General features: G+C 47.0%; 1 protein-coding gene across 1 annotated transcript in view; it reads left to right on the top strand.

The window, feature by feature from the left end:
- Pigl (phosphatidylinositol glycan anchor biosynthesis class L) overlaps window positions 1–14,965 on the top strand; it is a 62,624-nt gene extending 47,659 nt beyond the window's left edge. Inside the window, exons 3-7 of the mRNA XM_048448219.3 lie at window positions 3,022–3,112; window positions 7,210–7,277; window positions 11,998–12,029; window positions 13,802–13,935; window positions 14,175–14,965. Of these exons, the coding sequence (XP_048304176.3) occupies window positions 3,022–3,112; window positions 7,210–7,277; window positions 11,998–12,029; window positions 13,802–13,935; window positions 14,175–14,273 (424 nt within the window). The 3' untranslated portion in view covers window positions 14,274–14,965. The remainder of the gene's footprint in view (window positions 1–3,021; window positions 3,113–7,209; window positions 7,278–11,997; window positions 12,030–13,801; window positions 13,936–14,174) is intronic.
- Window positions 14,966–15,872: the final 907 nt, after the last annotated feature.

The raw sequence follows: 15,872 nt of genomic DNA, 5'->3' as shown, positions 1-15,872 counted from the left end.
GTGTAGGGGACTGTACCCACTGAACTTAATGGCCTTGAGCCCCTTCTGGAAGTCTTGGTGGAGGAAGTAGCATTGAAAGCGGGCCTGTGCTAGATGGAATATGCTAGAAAAAGAACTAGAGAAGAGCAGGGAGAAATAGTAAGTTAATGTGAGGCCCAGAGTGGACATTCTGTTTCAAGAGAGGTTCCAGGGGCGGCGAAGCTCTTCCTGATTTCATTGTCTTCATGTGACTAGGACGGCTGGCTATGTTAGAACTCCATCTCAAACAGACCGAAACAGGGAGAAGCCAGAATTTTAGAGAAAGTGTTTGTATATGCTGGGCCTTTCTTTAGATCAGCAGTCACTAGTGACAGTCGCCTGAAGTCAGACAGCCTCATTCCTAACAAGGACAAACACAGTTCCTCTCTAGGATACCAGAGAGATAACGAATACACTTTGAAGCAATAACAGGAATGGTTTCTTTTTTGTTTTTGCTTTTCAAGATAGAGTTTCTCTGTGTAATTTAGGAGCCTGTCCTGGCAATCACTCTGTAGACCAGGGTGGCCTCGAACTCATAGAGATCTGCCTGCCTCTGCCTCCCAAGTGCTAGGATTAAAGGTGTGCGCCACCACTACCCAGCGGGAAGGGTTTCTAATGAGCTCCCTTTAGCCCGGTGTTGTTCCGGATACAAAAGGTAACCTCAGGATAAAACAAAAATCTCAACAAATCAGAAATCCAAACCCAGCATGTTCTTGTTCATCTCTGAGAGAGGCCAGCATTGGGGAAGGCATGTGCACCAATTCTCCTGTCTGGAGCAAGCATCCAGGTACTGTTCGCTCACATACAAACTCGCAGCCCATCGGGCTTCATCCAGAAATGAAGATTGCCATCACATTATTACTCCTGCATTTTGTTAAAGTCAATTTCTAGTGATTTTCCTTAACTAGACATAATCTCCAAGAATACATTCTGAAATCAGACACCTAGAGAGCAAATATTAAAAACATTTTCTTGGGTTTCAAGTTTCCCCACACCTTCTAGACTTGCATAGCAGAGCCCAGCTTTATCTCTAAGAAGCATGCTGCATTTTCTGACTTTGTTTCTTTGAGAAGGGACAGTCATAATTTTAGCTTACCAAATTATTGTCTAGTTATCGGATTTGAAAACATGATGCCGTAGAACATCCTTCCGAACAGCAAATGCCATGCCGTTTCCCCAGCAACTGCCAGCCGCAAGCATGTGTCGGTGCCAGCCAACCACCTGTAAGATCAGTGTGTACGCTGCAAGGCTGTGAAAAGATGCATCTTAACGGGAAGGGTGATTGTAATGGGTGTAAAAGGTGATGCTGCCTGACTTGGTGGTGCCCATCTAGAACTCCAGCACTAGGGGAAGGGGTGGGGAGTAAAGGCAGGAGAATTGGGGGTTTGAGGCCAGCCTGGGCTACATAGAGAGACCTTGTTTTTTTTTTGTTTTTTTTTTTTAATGCAATGCCCATAGTTCACTGGTGACATCTACCAAAGCCTCAAAAATGACAAAGAGAAATCAGGATGACAAAATAATAATAATAATAATAATAATAATAATAATAATAATAATAAGCTAATTTCTTCTTGAAGGAAAAGGAGACACATTGATTTTGATGTGTATCCTCCAATTTTTGTTCACACCTGAAATTTTCCCCACTGGCCTAACAGCATTAAAAGTTGTCCATTAATCTTCCCTTGGACCAATAATAAAATGGTCTCATAGGATGCAACAGGAGCCAGAAGCGAGGACTACGGGGAGAGGGGTGGGAATAGTGCGTAGCTATACCATCCGTGTATGTTAGAAACTGAATATCCCATCATCCTCTTCTATGTATAATTGAGTTCTCAGATTTGTAAGTTTGTTGGGTTTTTTTTTGGGGGGGGGTGGTTTCGAGACAGGAATTTGTAAGTTTTTATACATCTTTTCATTGAATAAACATTTAATTAAATGGGAAAAAAATATCTCAACAGATCATCAGGAATCTCAGGAACTTTACCGACTCCTGAAGGAGGAAACGGGATCTCAGTGGCCCAGTTCTGATCACCCAGTCTGCTAAAACTTGTGGTCTCCAGCCAGTGGGATGACAGTAGGGAAAGACCCTTGTCCCCCAAGCCTAATGGTCCAGGCTCAGTCCCAGAGCTCACATAAAGATGGAAGGAGAGAAATGACTCCTGAAGATTGTCCTCTGAGCTTCAGAACCGTGCTGTGGCATAGAGCTCCAGGGGGCAAGGCTGGATTTTGTACCCATGTTCCTTCCTTCTCTGCTCACTGGGCTGTCTGCCACGCTCACTGCAGGGACATCCCAAATGAGCTGTCGGAACTGGGCTCTCTCTAGAAGGCTGGAATGTGGGGTAGAGGTTGCCAATGAGTCAAAGGAAATAATGACATTATTTAGTGATGAGACTCCTGTCATTTTCCTGCTGGAAACCCTTCTGACTCTTGGCCCAGAATTTTAAGGTCAGTCATTGACCCTCACTACAGGAAGGTTGTGGAGGCAGCCTGCCTGGCTGGGAGCAGAGAGAACCATGTGTGCTGTGTCTGATGAGTGTGGATTTCTGGCAGCTTTGTGTTTGTAAACCTTATTTAACTGAAATCGGAGCAGTGAAGGGTGGGGAGCTCCCCATTGCTGATAAAATTCCTCACAAAACTGAGCACACATCCACTGGATCTCAAGAAGATTATTCCTGCCCTGCCCAGCGGCAGTGGCGGCGCATGCCTTTAATCCCAGAACTCAGGAGGCAGACAAATCTCTAAGTCTGAGGCCAACCTGGTCTACACAGAGAGTTCCAAGACAGTCAGGGCTACACAGAGAAACCTTGTCTCAAAAAAACCAAGCCAGTCCCTTTCTGGAATGGAATAGGAGGAGAGGAGGGGGTAATGAGGGGGAGGACAAGGAGGAGAGGAGGGAGGGGAAACTGTTTTTGGTGTATAAAATAAATGAAAATAATGATATTTAAATTTTTTTTAAAAAAGATGAAGGTTATTCCCACCCTCAAATACGTTTCTCTCTTTCAGTGAGTTTCCAGATGACCCAGGAGTGCAGTGGGACACAGAGAGTGTGGCCAACACCCTCCTCCAACACATACAGGTCAATGGCATCAACCTGGTAAGGCAGTGCCACTCTGAAGGCAAAGCCCAGGGCCCCATCCTGTCACCTGGACTAGCTGCCTCCCACGCCCAGCCCTGCTCCAAGCCCACTCCAAAGAGCTGTCTGCTAAACCTGCTGAGGAGCAGACACTCCTTCCAATTACCTTTGATCTTGATCTTATGCATGATCAAGTGAGCGAGTTCTCAACCCTCAGGCTGAGAGCATTTTCCAGTCAAGTCCTGCTCCCCCACCTTTCTCTTGCCTCTGAGAATTCAGAACCTCAGGAACCTGCAAGAGACTTTCACTGACCCAGAACTTCTCATACCAAGTGGTTTCACAGCTACGGTATGATTCTCACTTTGAAGATAAGTGTTATAAATGTTAAAATTCTTAATGATCCAGGTGGCTTCCAGAGATATATAGGGGCAATGGGGGGGTGTCTAGGGATCTCACCCAGAGCTTTGGGTGTGATAGGCCCTAGATCTATCAAAGAGCTACATTCCCAGTTCTGTGGCTATGAGGTTTAAGCCTCCATTTCTTTTGTTTGCTTGTTTGAAACAGATTCTCACAGGCTAGCCTTGAAACTCTCATAGATCAACCTGCTTTTGCCTCTGATTTTTGCTAGGAATAAAGGCGGCAACATCATGCCCAGCTATACCTTCATTTCTTTAAAAAAAAATGAGGCTAAGTTCATATTCACTTTATAAGGAAAATCACCATTTTAGGGCAGCAATGGAGATTCACATTCGTGTAGGGTTAGCAAGTTAGGGCTCTGTAATAGTCAGTTCTGGCCCAAAACACAAAGAAATCCTCCTGCTTCTGCCTCCCAAGTGCTGGGATTAAAGGTGTGCACCACCACACCTGACCGAAGCAGTCCACTTTAAAGTTGCCAAGGTTTGCCAGGCGGTGGTGGCGCACGCCTTTAATCCCAGCACTCGGGAGGCAGAGGCAGGTGGATCTTTGTGAATTCGAGGCCAGCCTGGTCTACAAGAGTTAGTTCCAGGACAAGCTTCAAAGTGACAGAGAAACCCTGTCTCGAAAAACCCAAAAAACAAATAAATAAATAAATAGAGTTGCCAAGGTTTATTTTCCAAATCTCAGAATTGTGATTCTTCATAGGTTAATGGCAAAGCTTTGCTATTCAGAGCCCTTCTCATTTGATTGAGTTTTGTTAGAAAGTAGAGCCTGCTGGTTAAGAGGCTTATTGGGCTTTTCAGTCAATGACTGAAGTTCATTGAGTGAATTAACACATTAGACTTTTTTAAGGACTTTTTTCTTTTTGTTATATGCACATATAAACCTATATGAGTATATTGCACCATGTGTCTACAGGAGCCCATGGGTCCTCTGGAACTAGAGTTACGGGTGGTTGCCTGCGTCTCCTGGGAGAGTGGACAGTAAGCACTGTTAGCCACTGAGCCATCTTTTTGCCTCTGTACCCTGATTTCCTATGGTAGTGGCTCTCCAGGGACTACCCTAATCCTGGTCCTCATCACACTGTGTTAGAAGTGTAGGCTGTTACCACTCCCTCCCTCTGTAAGGGAAATTCACCATTCCAAACTCAGAAGTCATGGCCTTTCTTGATCTGCCCGGTATATCCTAAGCACAGGAGAGCAGGAGGGGCTGAGTTACTCTGAGCAGAGGGCCGGATTACAGGCATGAGCAACATGGCCCATTTCTTCCTTCTTCCTCCATCTTCAAAGAGGTCCTGTCACTTTCTTCTTCTTGTCCCACGGCCTTTACCTCTGATCCTCTTGCTCTCCCTTCTATCCGGAATAACCTCTCCATCTTGAAATTCTTAATCACATTGGCAAAATCCCTTTTCTACATGAAGTAACTCAGGTTCCAGGGAAACAGGACATGAGTAAGCCTACAGAGCATCCATACTCCACAGCCTCACGCAAGATGGGAGGCCCAGTGTTATTACCGTCCTAGGGATGACTTTTTTTTTTTTTTTGACAGGGTTTCTCTGTAGCTTTGGAGCCTGTCCTGGAACTAGCTTGTAGATCAGGCTGGTCTCAAACTCACAGAGATTCACCTTCCTCTGCCTCCCTAGTGCTGGGATTAAAGGCGTGCGCCACCACCGCCAGGGTCATCCTAGGAATGATTTTTCATGGGTCCTAAGCTTCACACTGATGGGTTGAGTCTTGGTGACAGTCTCAGGATCTGCTGCTGGTTATGGAGAAACGTAAATGTGTTCTTTTAATAATAAAACCCAGTTCTGATGCCTGACCCTAGAAAAATTCCTGAACAGAGCGCCCGCCTCCAGGGGCACTTTCTAATGATGATTTGAGACCAGTGAACGGGAGGAGGACTATGCCAGAAAGCTTCTGAGTTTCAGGGCTGGGGTTCTAGCCCAGTGGCTGAGTGCTTGCCTAGTTATACACAAGGCCCCTGGGTTTGAATCCCAGCAATGCAATAACCAAGAAAGAAGGAAAAACTGCTTCTTAGTTTTAACAAAGGGGAACATTTATCCTGGCCTTAAAGCCCATCTCCTTGTCATTGTGAGACTGCGTAGGGCATGCCCTGAATTGGCACTGACACACCATGGTGCTCTCATGGTAACCAAGGCCATTCCTGTGTAAAGAGAAAGAACAAGCCTGGTGTATTGGTACAGGTCTGTAATCCCATCACCTGGGAGGCAGAGGCAGGAAAACCAGGAATTTAAGGCTAGCCTCAGCTACATAGAGAGTTCAAGGCAAGGCTGGGGTACATGAGACATCTCAAGAAAAAAAATCATAATCACAAAATAAATGGAGCAAGGGCGAATCTTTCCCCAGACTACTCGATTCTAACCCCTTCGTGTGTGTGAGGACACTTTCCGTCCTTGGGGACAGCCCTTCTCGTTCCGTCACTCTAACCAACCATCCCTAGTCTTTTCCTGAGTCCTCGTTTTCTTTTTAAAGATTTATTTATTTATTTTTATTATGTATACAACATTCTGCCTCCATGTATGCCCATGCGCCAGAAGAGGGCGCCAGATCTTATTTCAGATGGTTGTGAGCCACCGTGTGGTTGCTGGGAATTGAACTCAGGACCTCTGGAAGAACAGCCTGTGCTCTTAACCACTAAGCCATCTCTCCAGCCCAAGTCCTCGTTTTCTTATGCTGCTTCTGTGATCCACATTGAAGATGTACAAATGGAACGAGAGGCAGCCTGAGCTAGACTTCTGTGAGCTTGACTCCAGGATGCTGTACTTGTGGAGTGGCAGGAGGAAAGGACACCCAGTGGATCAGGCTACATCCGCCTGAACAAGTCCTATGCAGCAGCCAGCTAAGGAAATGAACGTGCTAGCAAGTGGCCAGGCAAAGAAACAAACATCTGTTGAGACAAGTTCTCCTGTATCCCAGGCTGGCCTCAAACTTCCTGTAGATCAAGGATGACCCCAAACTTCTGACCCGCATGCCTCTCTCTCCCAGGATCTGGGATTACACACACGCACCACCACATCAAGTTTATACAGTGCTAAGGAACACACTCTGGGTTTCACATGTGCTGGGCAAGTTCCACCAACTAAGCCACATCCCCAGCCCACAGCAAAGGTATCCTGAGCCTTGGTCATCTCAGTTGGTAAAGACTTGCCTAGCAAGCATGAAAATTAAAGTTTGATCTCTAGAGCCCATGTTGGAAACTAACAAACAAAAACCAGACACGGGGCTGTGTGTTTATGATCCCAACACCGGGGAAATAGAGGCAGACAGATCCCTGGTACTCCCAGGCCTGCCAGGCTAGCCCGGGCAGCAAATTCCAGGTAGGTGAGGGACCTTATCTCAAAAACAAGGCAGGCAGCTCTGAGGGAACAATGCCTGAGGTTCCTCTCTGGTCTTCAAGGGCACATTCTTGCACACACCTTGCACACACACAAGTTTCTGTCATGAGGCGATTCCCACTCTGCTCTTTCTACATCCAGGAACGAGAGTGAAGCACACACTAACCGTCACCACACACAGATCCATCTGCTCAGGGGCAACCCCGGCTGCTCAGAATTTGAAAAGTTTCAGGCTCTGCTCTTTCCTTCCCCAAAGGAATGGTGAAGGCCGCTTTGAAGCTGAGGCAGTAGAGAAGCCATTCTGCAGCTCTGAGTGAGCCCTTCCTCCCCGGGTCTGTCCCTACAGGTGGTGACTTTTGATGCCGAAGGAGTCAGTGGTCACAGCAATCATGTAGCTTTGTACAGAGCTGTGAGGTATGCTTCTCTGGGTGATGGGAGTGGGAAAGGGTCCCCCATGTGCTCCAGGGTCCCAGCCACTAAAACACCTTCCTGCCTGTCGTCCGAGCCCTGGGAAACTTTCTCTTTTGTCACCATGCAGTCAGCGCTGCCCTGGTGCTCACCCACCTACCCACATCTTTTTTTTTTTTTTAACATGTATGGGTGTTTTGCCTTCATGTATGTCTGTGGACCAGTGTACCACGTGCATGCAGTGCCCACAGAGGCCAGAAGATGGTGTCAGATCCCCACAAACTAGAGTTACAGGTGGTTGTAGACCTTCGTGTGGGTGCTGGGAATTGAACCTGGGTCCCCTAAGCAGTGCTCTAAGCCACTAAGCCCCCTCTCCAGCCCCACATCCTCTTTATGAGAACTCCCACGAGTCTTTGTAGGAGTGGGAATGACTGTCTCCTAAGTTTTTATTTTTCAGGTTTTTTTCCCCAGATTGTCCCATATTCATTGAGTGTAGACATACTGTGTTTTTAAAAGTTTTTATTGGCCAAGCCAGGAGGTGGTGGCACATGCCTTTAATCCCAGCACTCGGGAGACAGAGGCAGGCGGATCTTTGTGAGTTCGAGGCCAGCCTGGTCTACAAGAGCTAGTTCCAGGACAGGATCCAAAGCTACAGAAAAACCCTGCCTCAAAAAACAAAACAAAACAAAAAAAAAAAAAAAAGAAAGAAAGAAAAAAAAGGAAGAAAGAAACCCTGTCTTAAAAAAAAAACAAGACAAAGAAAGTTTTTATTGACCTATATTAAATATACATGGTAGTTTTTTATAATCTTTAGACATGTACATGACACATGATCATATTCACTCTCCATTGCTCTCTCTTCCCCTTCCCTAGGGTAAGAGACTGATTATCTGTCCTTCCGTCCTATATGTGTATGTATGTGGGGTGTGTGTGTGTGTGTGTGTGTGAGAGAGAGAGAAAGAGAGAGAGAGAGAGAGAGAAAGGGTACTTACAGGAGCATGGGTGAAAGGGCATTTATAGGAGCTCGAACACCTTACCAGTGGCTACAGTGCTGAAGAAAATCTCTCTCCTGCCCCAGCAGTCATTAACTAGACCCTTAGGGAGGGGTGGAGGGTTTTTTATATTTTGTTGGTTGGTTGGTTTTTTGTTTTTTTTTTTAATATTTATTTATTTATTAGTATACAATAGTCTGTCTGTGTGTACGTCTGCAGGCCAGAAGAGGGCACCAGGCCTCATTACAGATGGTTGTGAGTCACCATGTGGTTGTCGGGAATTGAACTCAGGACCTTTGGAAGAGCAGGCAATGCTCTTAACCACTGAGCCATCTCTCCAGCCCGGTTGGTTTTGTTTTTGAGACAGGGTCTTGCTGTCTCCTCCTGGCTGGTCTAGAATTCACTATGTAGACCAGGTTGGGCTCAAACTTACAGTGAGCCTCAGGCCTCTGCCTCTTGATGCTGGGATTACAGGTACGTACCTGTCCACTTTAACAGATTCTATTTTATCCCCTGGATACTCCAAATCGGGTAACTGACTCTATCTCCATCTTTACTGTGGCCACAGAAACCTGACAGGCCAAATCCTCAGCCTCGAAAGGAATGAAGGGGAGTCCAGGAGTGAGGCCTGTGGACCAGCACCCAGTTTAACCATCTTCACCCCCGCCTCGCTGATGTTCTGTTAGGTTTCTCCTAAGCTGTTCCCAGGCTTTAGGAGAACAATGACATACCTGCGTAATATAACATCCCAATTGTTGCCTGTTAGCATGCCTGTTAGCCTGGCATTTGGGAGACTGGCAGGAAGGTCTCTGCATCAGGCATTCTAGGCCACAAGCAAGACTGCCTCATCTTACCAGTGAAACCAAAATGGAGCCTCAAAAATGGTGCATGACGTAGGGTCAAACAAACGGACTGTGTTCCCTCTCTTCCAGAGAATACTTCTTCAGAGGGCAGGTTCTGTCCTAGCTGCCGAGGAAAGAAAGGGGCGCTGGAAAGTCTTACTTTCCCTTCTAAACATGCTCACCATTCTCAGACTGAAGCTATCAACGTTATGAAGTTGGAAATGACCTCACTGGTCACTGAGTGCAACCATCTCATTTGACAGGCCGTGAAGAGGTTTGCCCAGCACAAGACTCAACATTAGCAGAGACAGGCCTAGCACTCGGGCATCCCGGTTCTCTCTTCCATTAGGTGCCTCCACTGGCTGCTTCCATTAGGTTCACATGAAGGCAAACCCAGCTTGATGGCTCCCCAGCCTCATCTTTAATTGTATGCAACTTTGGAAGGTGCTAGAAATGAGTACTCTCGTATCTTCTTCCCAGCTAACCCCGATTCTTTGACTGTAGGGTGCTGAGACCATACTTCTCTCCTTCTCATAAAAACCATTCATTTCCTGGACCAGCAGAGGCACAGATACAGCTATGTGTTAATAGTTGCATTAGGTTCATTCATAGTTAAGAAAGTCACACCACAGGTTTCAGTAGGCGATACAATTTTTTTTTTGTGATGATACACAAAAAGAGTGTGTATTCCAGGAACAGACGTGTAGCCAAACTTGTTATTCTAAGGACTGGACTGCCGAAAAGCAAGCCATTGGCAGGTAGAAACAGGGGCTCCACTTCATCCCAGGTCCACACAGAGCCTTATAAATTTGTGCCCAAGTATTCACCAGGAAAATGGTCAGCTCAAGCTTGCTATAAACAAACCAAGAGCACCTCAGCAGACAGCGGGCAAGGCACGTGAGGGGGGGGGGGCTTGGTTAGTTCCATCCCTGCTTGTGCTGCTTGTTTTTTGTCAGCTTGACACAGTGAGGGTCATCTGGGAAGAGGGAGTGTCAATTAAGAAAAGGCCTCCGGCAAATTGGCCTGAAGGAAAGCCTGTGGGGCATGCTCTTGATTGATGATTGACGCAGAAGAGCACAGCCCACTGTGGGCAGTGTCCCCCATGGCAGGTGGGCCTGGGTGCACTAGAAAGCAGGCCCAGCAAGCCAAAGGGAGCAAGCCAGTAAGAAGGGCTTCTCTATGGCCTCTGCTTCAGTTCCTGCCTCCAGGTTCCTGTTTGAATTCTTGTCCTGACTTCCCTGTGATAGACTGTGATCTGGGAGTTTTAAGATGAAAGCCCCCCTGAGTTGCTTTTGGTCGTGGTATTTATCACCGCAACAGAGAGCCAACTAGGACACTAGTCAACTCTGTGGGGGCCCTGGGAGGACGTCATTCAGGGCAGCCAACTCAAGGGCACAGCTTTCTGCCAACAGGCCTGCCTACGGCTGGTATTTCTTCAGACGCTGGAGTGTCATGGGCTCTCAGAGTTCATGAGTCCTCTCTGTACTAACGTGAGTCCACACTTCAGAGCAAGCAATGCATGGGCATGCTGATCAGCTACTGAAAGTTTTCTCCACATCCTCCTCCTGTCTGCTGAGTCCATCAAACTCACCTTCATCCTCACCTGTGCCCTTGTGTGGCATTTGACCCTGTCACTCATAAAATGCTGCTTTGACTTGCTGACACTGTGTTCCCGCCCTGGTCTCCCTGGTCATCTCCCAGTCTCTTTCTGTTTTCTTCCTACCTAAGGCCCCTCCGTGTCCCAGGGCTCTCTTCCCAGCCATGCTCAGTAAGGATCGCGAGGGCTGTGAGTGTGATTACATGGTGTGGGCCTCCAGTTCTCACCTCTGGACCAGTGCATCTGCCTCAAAGTCAAACTGGCTCTGCCCAGAGTGCAGGACAAGATGTCTCCCAGGATCCCAGAAACCTCTTTCAGCTTTTCTGATTCTTAAGGTTCCCATGCTTTTACCAAGAGACATGGTAAAAGCATGTCTCTCGACTCCTTCACTTTGACCCCTGCCCCTGAGCCCCTATTCGTGTGTGTGTGTATGTGTGTGTGTTGTCCGGGTCTACCCACTTCTTCTTCTGTGTCCCCTATCCTCTGATAACAAAGCCAGGAAGCAATCCAGCAATTCCTAGTGTTGAATTTACCGTGCCCCTCCTTAGAGCAGTGAACTCAGATCAGCTTTCATTGTCAGAAGTGGGAGTAAGGGAGGTCAAAAGGAGAGAGAAAATATGAAACATAATTAGCATGTCCAAACATTCTTTCATTAGACTCACGTTATGTGTGTGTGTGTGTGTGTGTGTGTGTGTGTGTGTGTGTGTGTGTGTGTCTGTTGTTGTTGTTTTGGCTTTTCAAGACAGGATTTTTATCTGTGATAGCTCTGGCTGTCCTGAAACTCACTCTGTAGACCAGGCTGGCTTCGAACTCACAGAGATATGCCTGCCCCTGCCTCCTAAGTGTATAATCTCTTTTTTGTTTTGTCAAGACACCATTTCTCTGCATAGCCCTAACTGTCCTGGAGCTCACTATTGTAGATCAGGCTGGTCTTGAACTCAGAGATCTACCTGCCTCTGCCTCCTGAGTGCTGGGATTAAAGGTGTGTACCACCAAAGCCAGCTAACTCAAAGTTTAAGGATAGTTACCCATTTACTCTAATGGGTAACATTTGACGAGACTGTTCCATAAACCGTACTCCAGCTTCTGGATCAAGCTGAGTGGGGATGAAATGCCTGCTCTGCTCCCCTCAGCAATAGCCAGAGGTGTAGAATCCCGCATATTTAGATGTTGGTTCATGCAGTAGAAACCACGGGAAGCCTGTGCGTTTGGTTGGGCCTGAAGGTCCCTCCTGTTAACACAGAAGAGTTAAGTGACTCTTTCCCTGTCTAATGCTTGTCCTCTCCATCCTCCAGGGCCCTGCACTCTGAAGGGAAGCTGCCTACAGGTAAGGAAGGCCTGGTTTTATTGCAAGCAGACAATGGTTACTATCCCTTTAAGAAATTTACCAGGAAAATTTGCAAATATTGTCAGCCTTCTATATCTGTGGGTTTCTATGTATCTATGGATTTCACAACCTGAGATCAAAATTATTCAATGGGATGCTGGAGACATGGCTCCCCAGTTAAGAGCACTTATGCTCTCACCAAAGGCCTGGGTTCAGTTCCCTGCACCCATATCAGGCAGATTACAACAACCTATAACTCCAGTTCCAGGGACATCAGACACCCTGTGCACAAATGTAGTGCACATAAAGTCAGGCAGCCATGAGCACGTGCGCGCGCACACACACACACGTTTAAATATGCAGGAGGGGAAGGGCACCTGTACTGAACATGCAGATCCTTTTTTCATCATTGGTTGCTAGACAATGCAATATAGCAACTATTTCCACAGCATTTGCCTTATATTAGGGACTATAAGTAACCTAGAGATGATTTAACATATACAAGAGAATATGGGTAGGTTCTATGTAAGTCCTCCATCATTTTATATGAGAGATTTGAGCATCCATAGCTGTAGTATTTGTGGGGGTGCTGTGCACTGAAGGAACCTAGACACAGAGCAGCCCGTGTTGGAAGGTGGGCCACTCGCCCTGAACCAGTCTGGTCTGTGTGGGGTTCAGACTGTATCCACTGCCAAGCACCCTATCTAGTTTCCTCCCAGGGAAGGTAACTCTTTTCCACTGCTGACATTCTATTAGTCTGTCCAAACTCACCTCCCATCACCCACTCAATTAAGAGTTTTAAAAGTGCCTCACAAGTTTCCTGTAGATTGATGAGCTTGAAATAGTGCACTTTTTTTTTTTCCAAGACAGGGTTTCTCTGTAGCTTTGGAGCCTGTCCTGGAACTAGCTCTTGTAGACCAAGCTGACCTCAAACTCACAGAGATCCGCCTGCCTCTGCCTCCCGAGTGCTGGGATTAAAGGCGTGCGCCACCACCCCCTGGCAAAATAGTGCACTTTCTAAACCCTCCCCGTGAAATGTAGGACCCCACTGGCCAGCCACTGCCTGGGAGGCATAGAACCACACTGGCCATCCGCTGCCTGATGTCCTACGCTACTTCTTTGAGCAAGTTCTGGCCTGTCCTGCCTTACAAGGGTGACATGAAATCAGAAGTGATCTAAGTGATGTGTGCTGTGCTCCAGGCTGTATCTTCTGTCCACCAAGTAAGATGGGCAGGCCCTACACTATCAACACTACTTTAGCAGCTAGGAAGCTAAAATCCAGAGCAGTTAAGGGAATTTACGCATCAGGTTTTTTTGGGGTTTGTTTGTTTGTTTGTTTCCAGAGACAAGGTCTTACTCTGAAGCCCAGGCTAACCTCAAATGCATTATGGAACCCAGGCTTGCCTCTGACTCATGGGAGTCCACCCGTCTCTGCCGTCCAAGTGCTGGGGTGACAGGTGGAAGCCACCACACCCAGCACCTCATGTTGGAGCAAAGCTAAAATGAGTCTTCAGCCTCCTGACTCAGACATTCCTGTCTCTGTCATCCTCCCTCCACCCTCTGGCAGCCCCTTCCTCTCACAGTTGGCGGGAGCTCTGTGGCCCTGTCACTCTTCCCATACAGAAGAATACTAGTCAAAGGGCCACCAGGCACCCAGCAGCTGGAGAGCAACTGCTCTGCCTGCCTTGAGCCACCTGGAGAGGGAGGGTGCTCAGGGAAACACCCGGCTGAGAGCAGCAACGTGATCCCATCTGCCATCCCTCCTTGCCCAGGGTGTTCCGTACTCACTCTGCAGTCTGTAAGCATGCTCCGGAAGTATCTCTACCTCCTGGATCTGCCCTGGTCTCTACTCTCATCCCAGGATGCCCTCTTCATGCTCACCAGCAAAGAAGTGGCACAGGCCAAGGTAAGGATTGTACTTCCTGAATACTGCACTGTGAACCCAGTCCCAGGTCCCTGGGCTCCTCAAAGCCCTGCTACCTGGCAAAGCCCCCTCCATGGGGACGAGACCTGCCCTGCTTGCTAAATCTTTTTTTTTTTTTTTAAGAAAAACCAGCAGTGGGGCAGGTGACTCTGAGAATCATTAGAGCTGGGGGTGGGGGACTGAAAATAACAGCCAGAGCAAGTGTCCTCTGATTCTTTCAGAAAGCCATGTCCTGCCACCAGAGTCAGCTCGTCTGGTTCCGCCGCCTCTACGTCCACTTCTCCAGATACATGAGAATCAACTCACTGCAGTTCCTCTGAAGCCAGAGAGTTTTCAGATCTTCGGAACAAAAGGGAGGAAAGGACCAAGAAGTCCCTGGGTCTGGCTTTGGACTGCCTTATCTCCTTAGCCTGGGGAGATCCCAGCAAAGCAGCCTCTGAGAACAAACCCTATGGACAAGAGTCACACAGACCCTGCTTCCTCCTTAGGGAAAAAAAACACCAAGACCCAAAACTACACCAATGCAATACTCACCTATTTATTTTTATAATATATACACAGCACAAGCTATGAAAAATATTTTCAAATCTCAGAGGCTAAAAAGATGCATAGAGTCAGGTGATGGCAGACGCCTTTAATCACAGCACTCAGGAGACAGAGATAGGCCGAGCCCTATGAATTCGAGGCCAGCCAGAGCTACACAGAGAAACCCTGTCTTGGAGAAAAAATGCATAGAATTACAATACTTCCAGGTAGTGACAATGAGAATTATTTTGTACCTGTTCATATTTATTTTGCTATCTATTGTAAATTAAGAGGCTGGGGATGGAAACTCGGGTGGTAGAGTGCTTGCCTAGGTCTGGCCTCCAGCATAGCATAAACTCTGTGCCAACATTTGGGCTGTGGAGGCAGAAGTATCAGAAATTCGGGGTCTTCCTCAGATACATAGCAAGTTTGAAACCAACCCAGGCTAAAGAAGACTCTTCAAAAATAAATAATACATAAAAACCTAGGAAGGAACTTTTTTGTTTGGTTTTGTTTTGTTTGTTTTCTAAGACAAGGTTTTTCTGTATGGCCTTGACTATCCTGGAACTGCTCTGTAGGCTAACCTGACATGGAACTCAGAGACACCTTCACATAGACATACATGCAGGCAAAAATACCAATGAACACAAAATAAAAATAAATATTTTTTTTGAGACAGGGTTTCTCTGTATAACAGCCCTAGCTTTCCTGGAACCAGCTCCGTAGACCAGGCTGGCCTTAAACTCACAGAGATTCACCTGTCTGTCTCTCTGCCTCCCAAGTGCTGGAATTAAAGGTGCATGCCACCACCACGCAGCTATGAAAATAATTAAAAACAAAAAAACAAGAAGAGGCCACTTCAGTCTATGTAGTGAGTTCCAGAATAGCCAGGGCTACAGAGAGAGACCCTGTCTAAAAAGGCCTGCATGATGGTGCACTCTCAGGATGCTGAAGCAGAGGATTTCAAGTTTAAAGCCACCACAATCTACACAGCAGGACACTCTCAAAACCAGACTAAAACACAAACAAATTCACATTTGCCTCATTAAACCTTCCATATCGTTCAGTCTGTAACAATTACAGGCAGGCCAAAACCACGTGGCACACTGAACAGTGCTCTTTCCTGGGGCTGTGTTGTGGTTTGCAGAGCCTGCAGAGCCCTAATAACCATTGCCTTTCAATTCGCTTCTCAGATGCTCTGTAGTTGTTGTGACAGGAGGGAGATGAAGCACTCTAAAGGTCTCTTCTGGAGCAGAGGATGCTGGGGAGGGTAAAGTGTCAAGATGCAGGACAAATAACAGGGTCCAGGCAAGACTGGTAGTTATGGAAAAGTACTGTATCCAAATTCACCAGGGGAAATTAAAAGCCTGCAAAACAGCTGGGGGTGTAGTTCA

Source organism: Myodes glareolus, chromosome 9, assembly GCF_982192425.1.
Source record: "Myodes glareolus chromosome 9, mMyoGla1.1, whole genome shotgun sequence".
Lineage (NCBI taxonomy): Eukaryota > Metazoa > Chordata > Mammalia > Rodentia > Cricetidae > Myodes > Myodes glareolus.
Note: the sequence above shows the minus strand (reverse complement) of the source record. Positions and strands in the feature narration are given on the sequence as shown.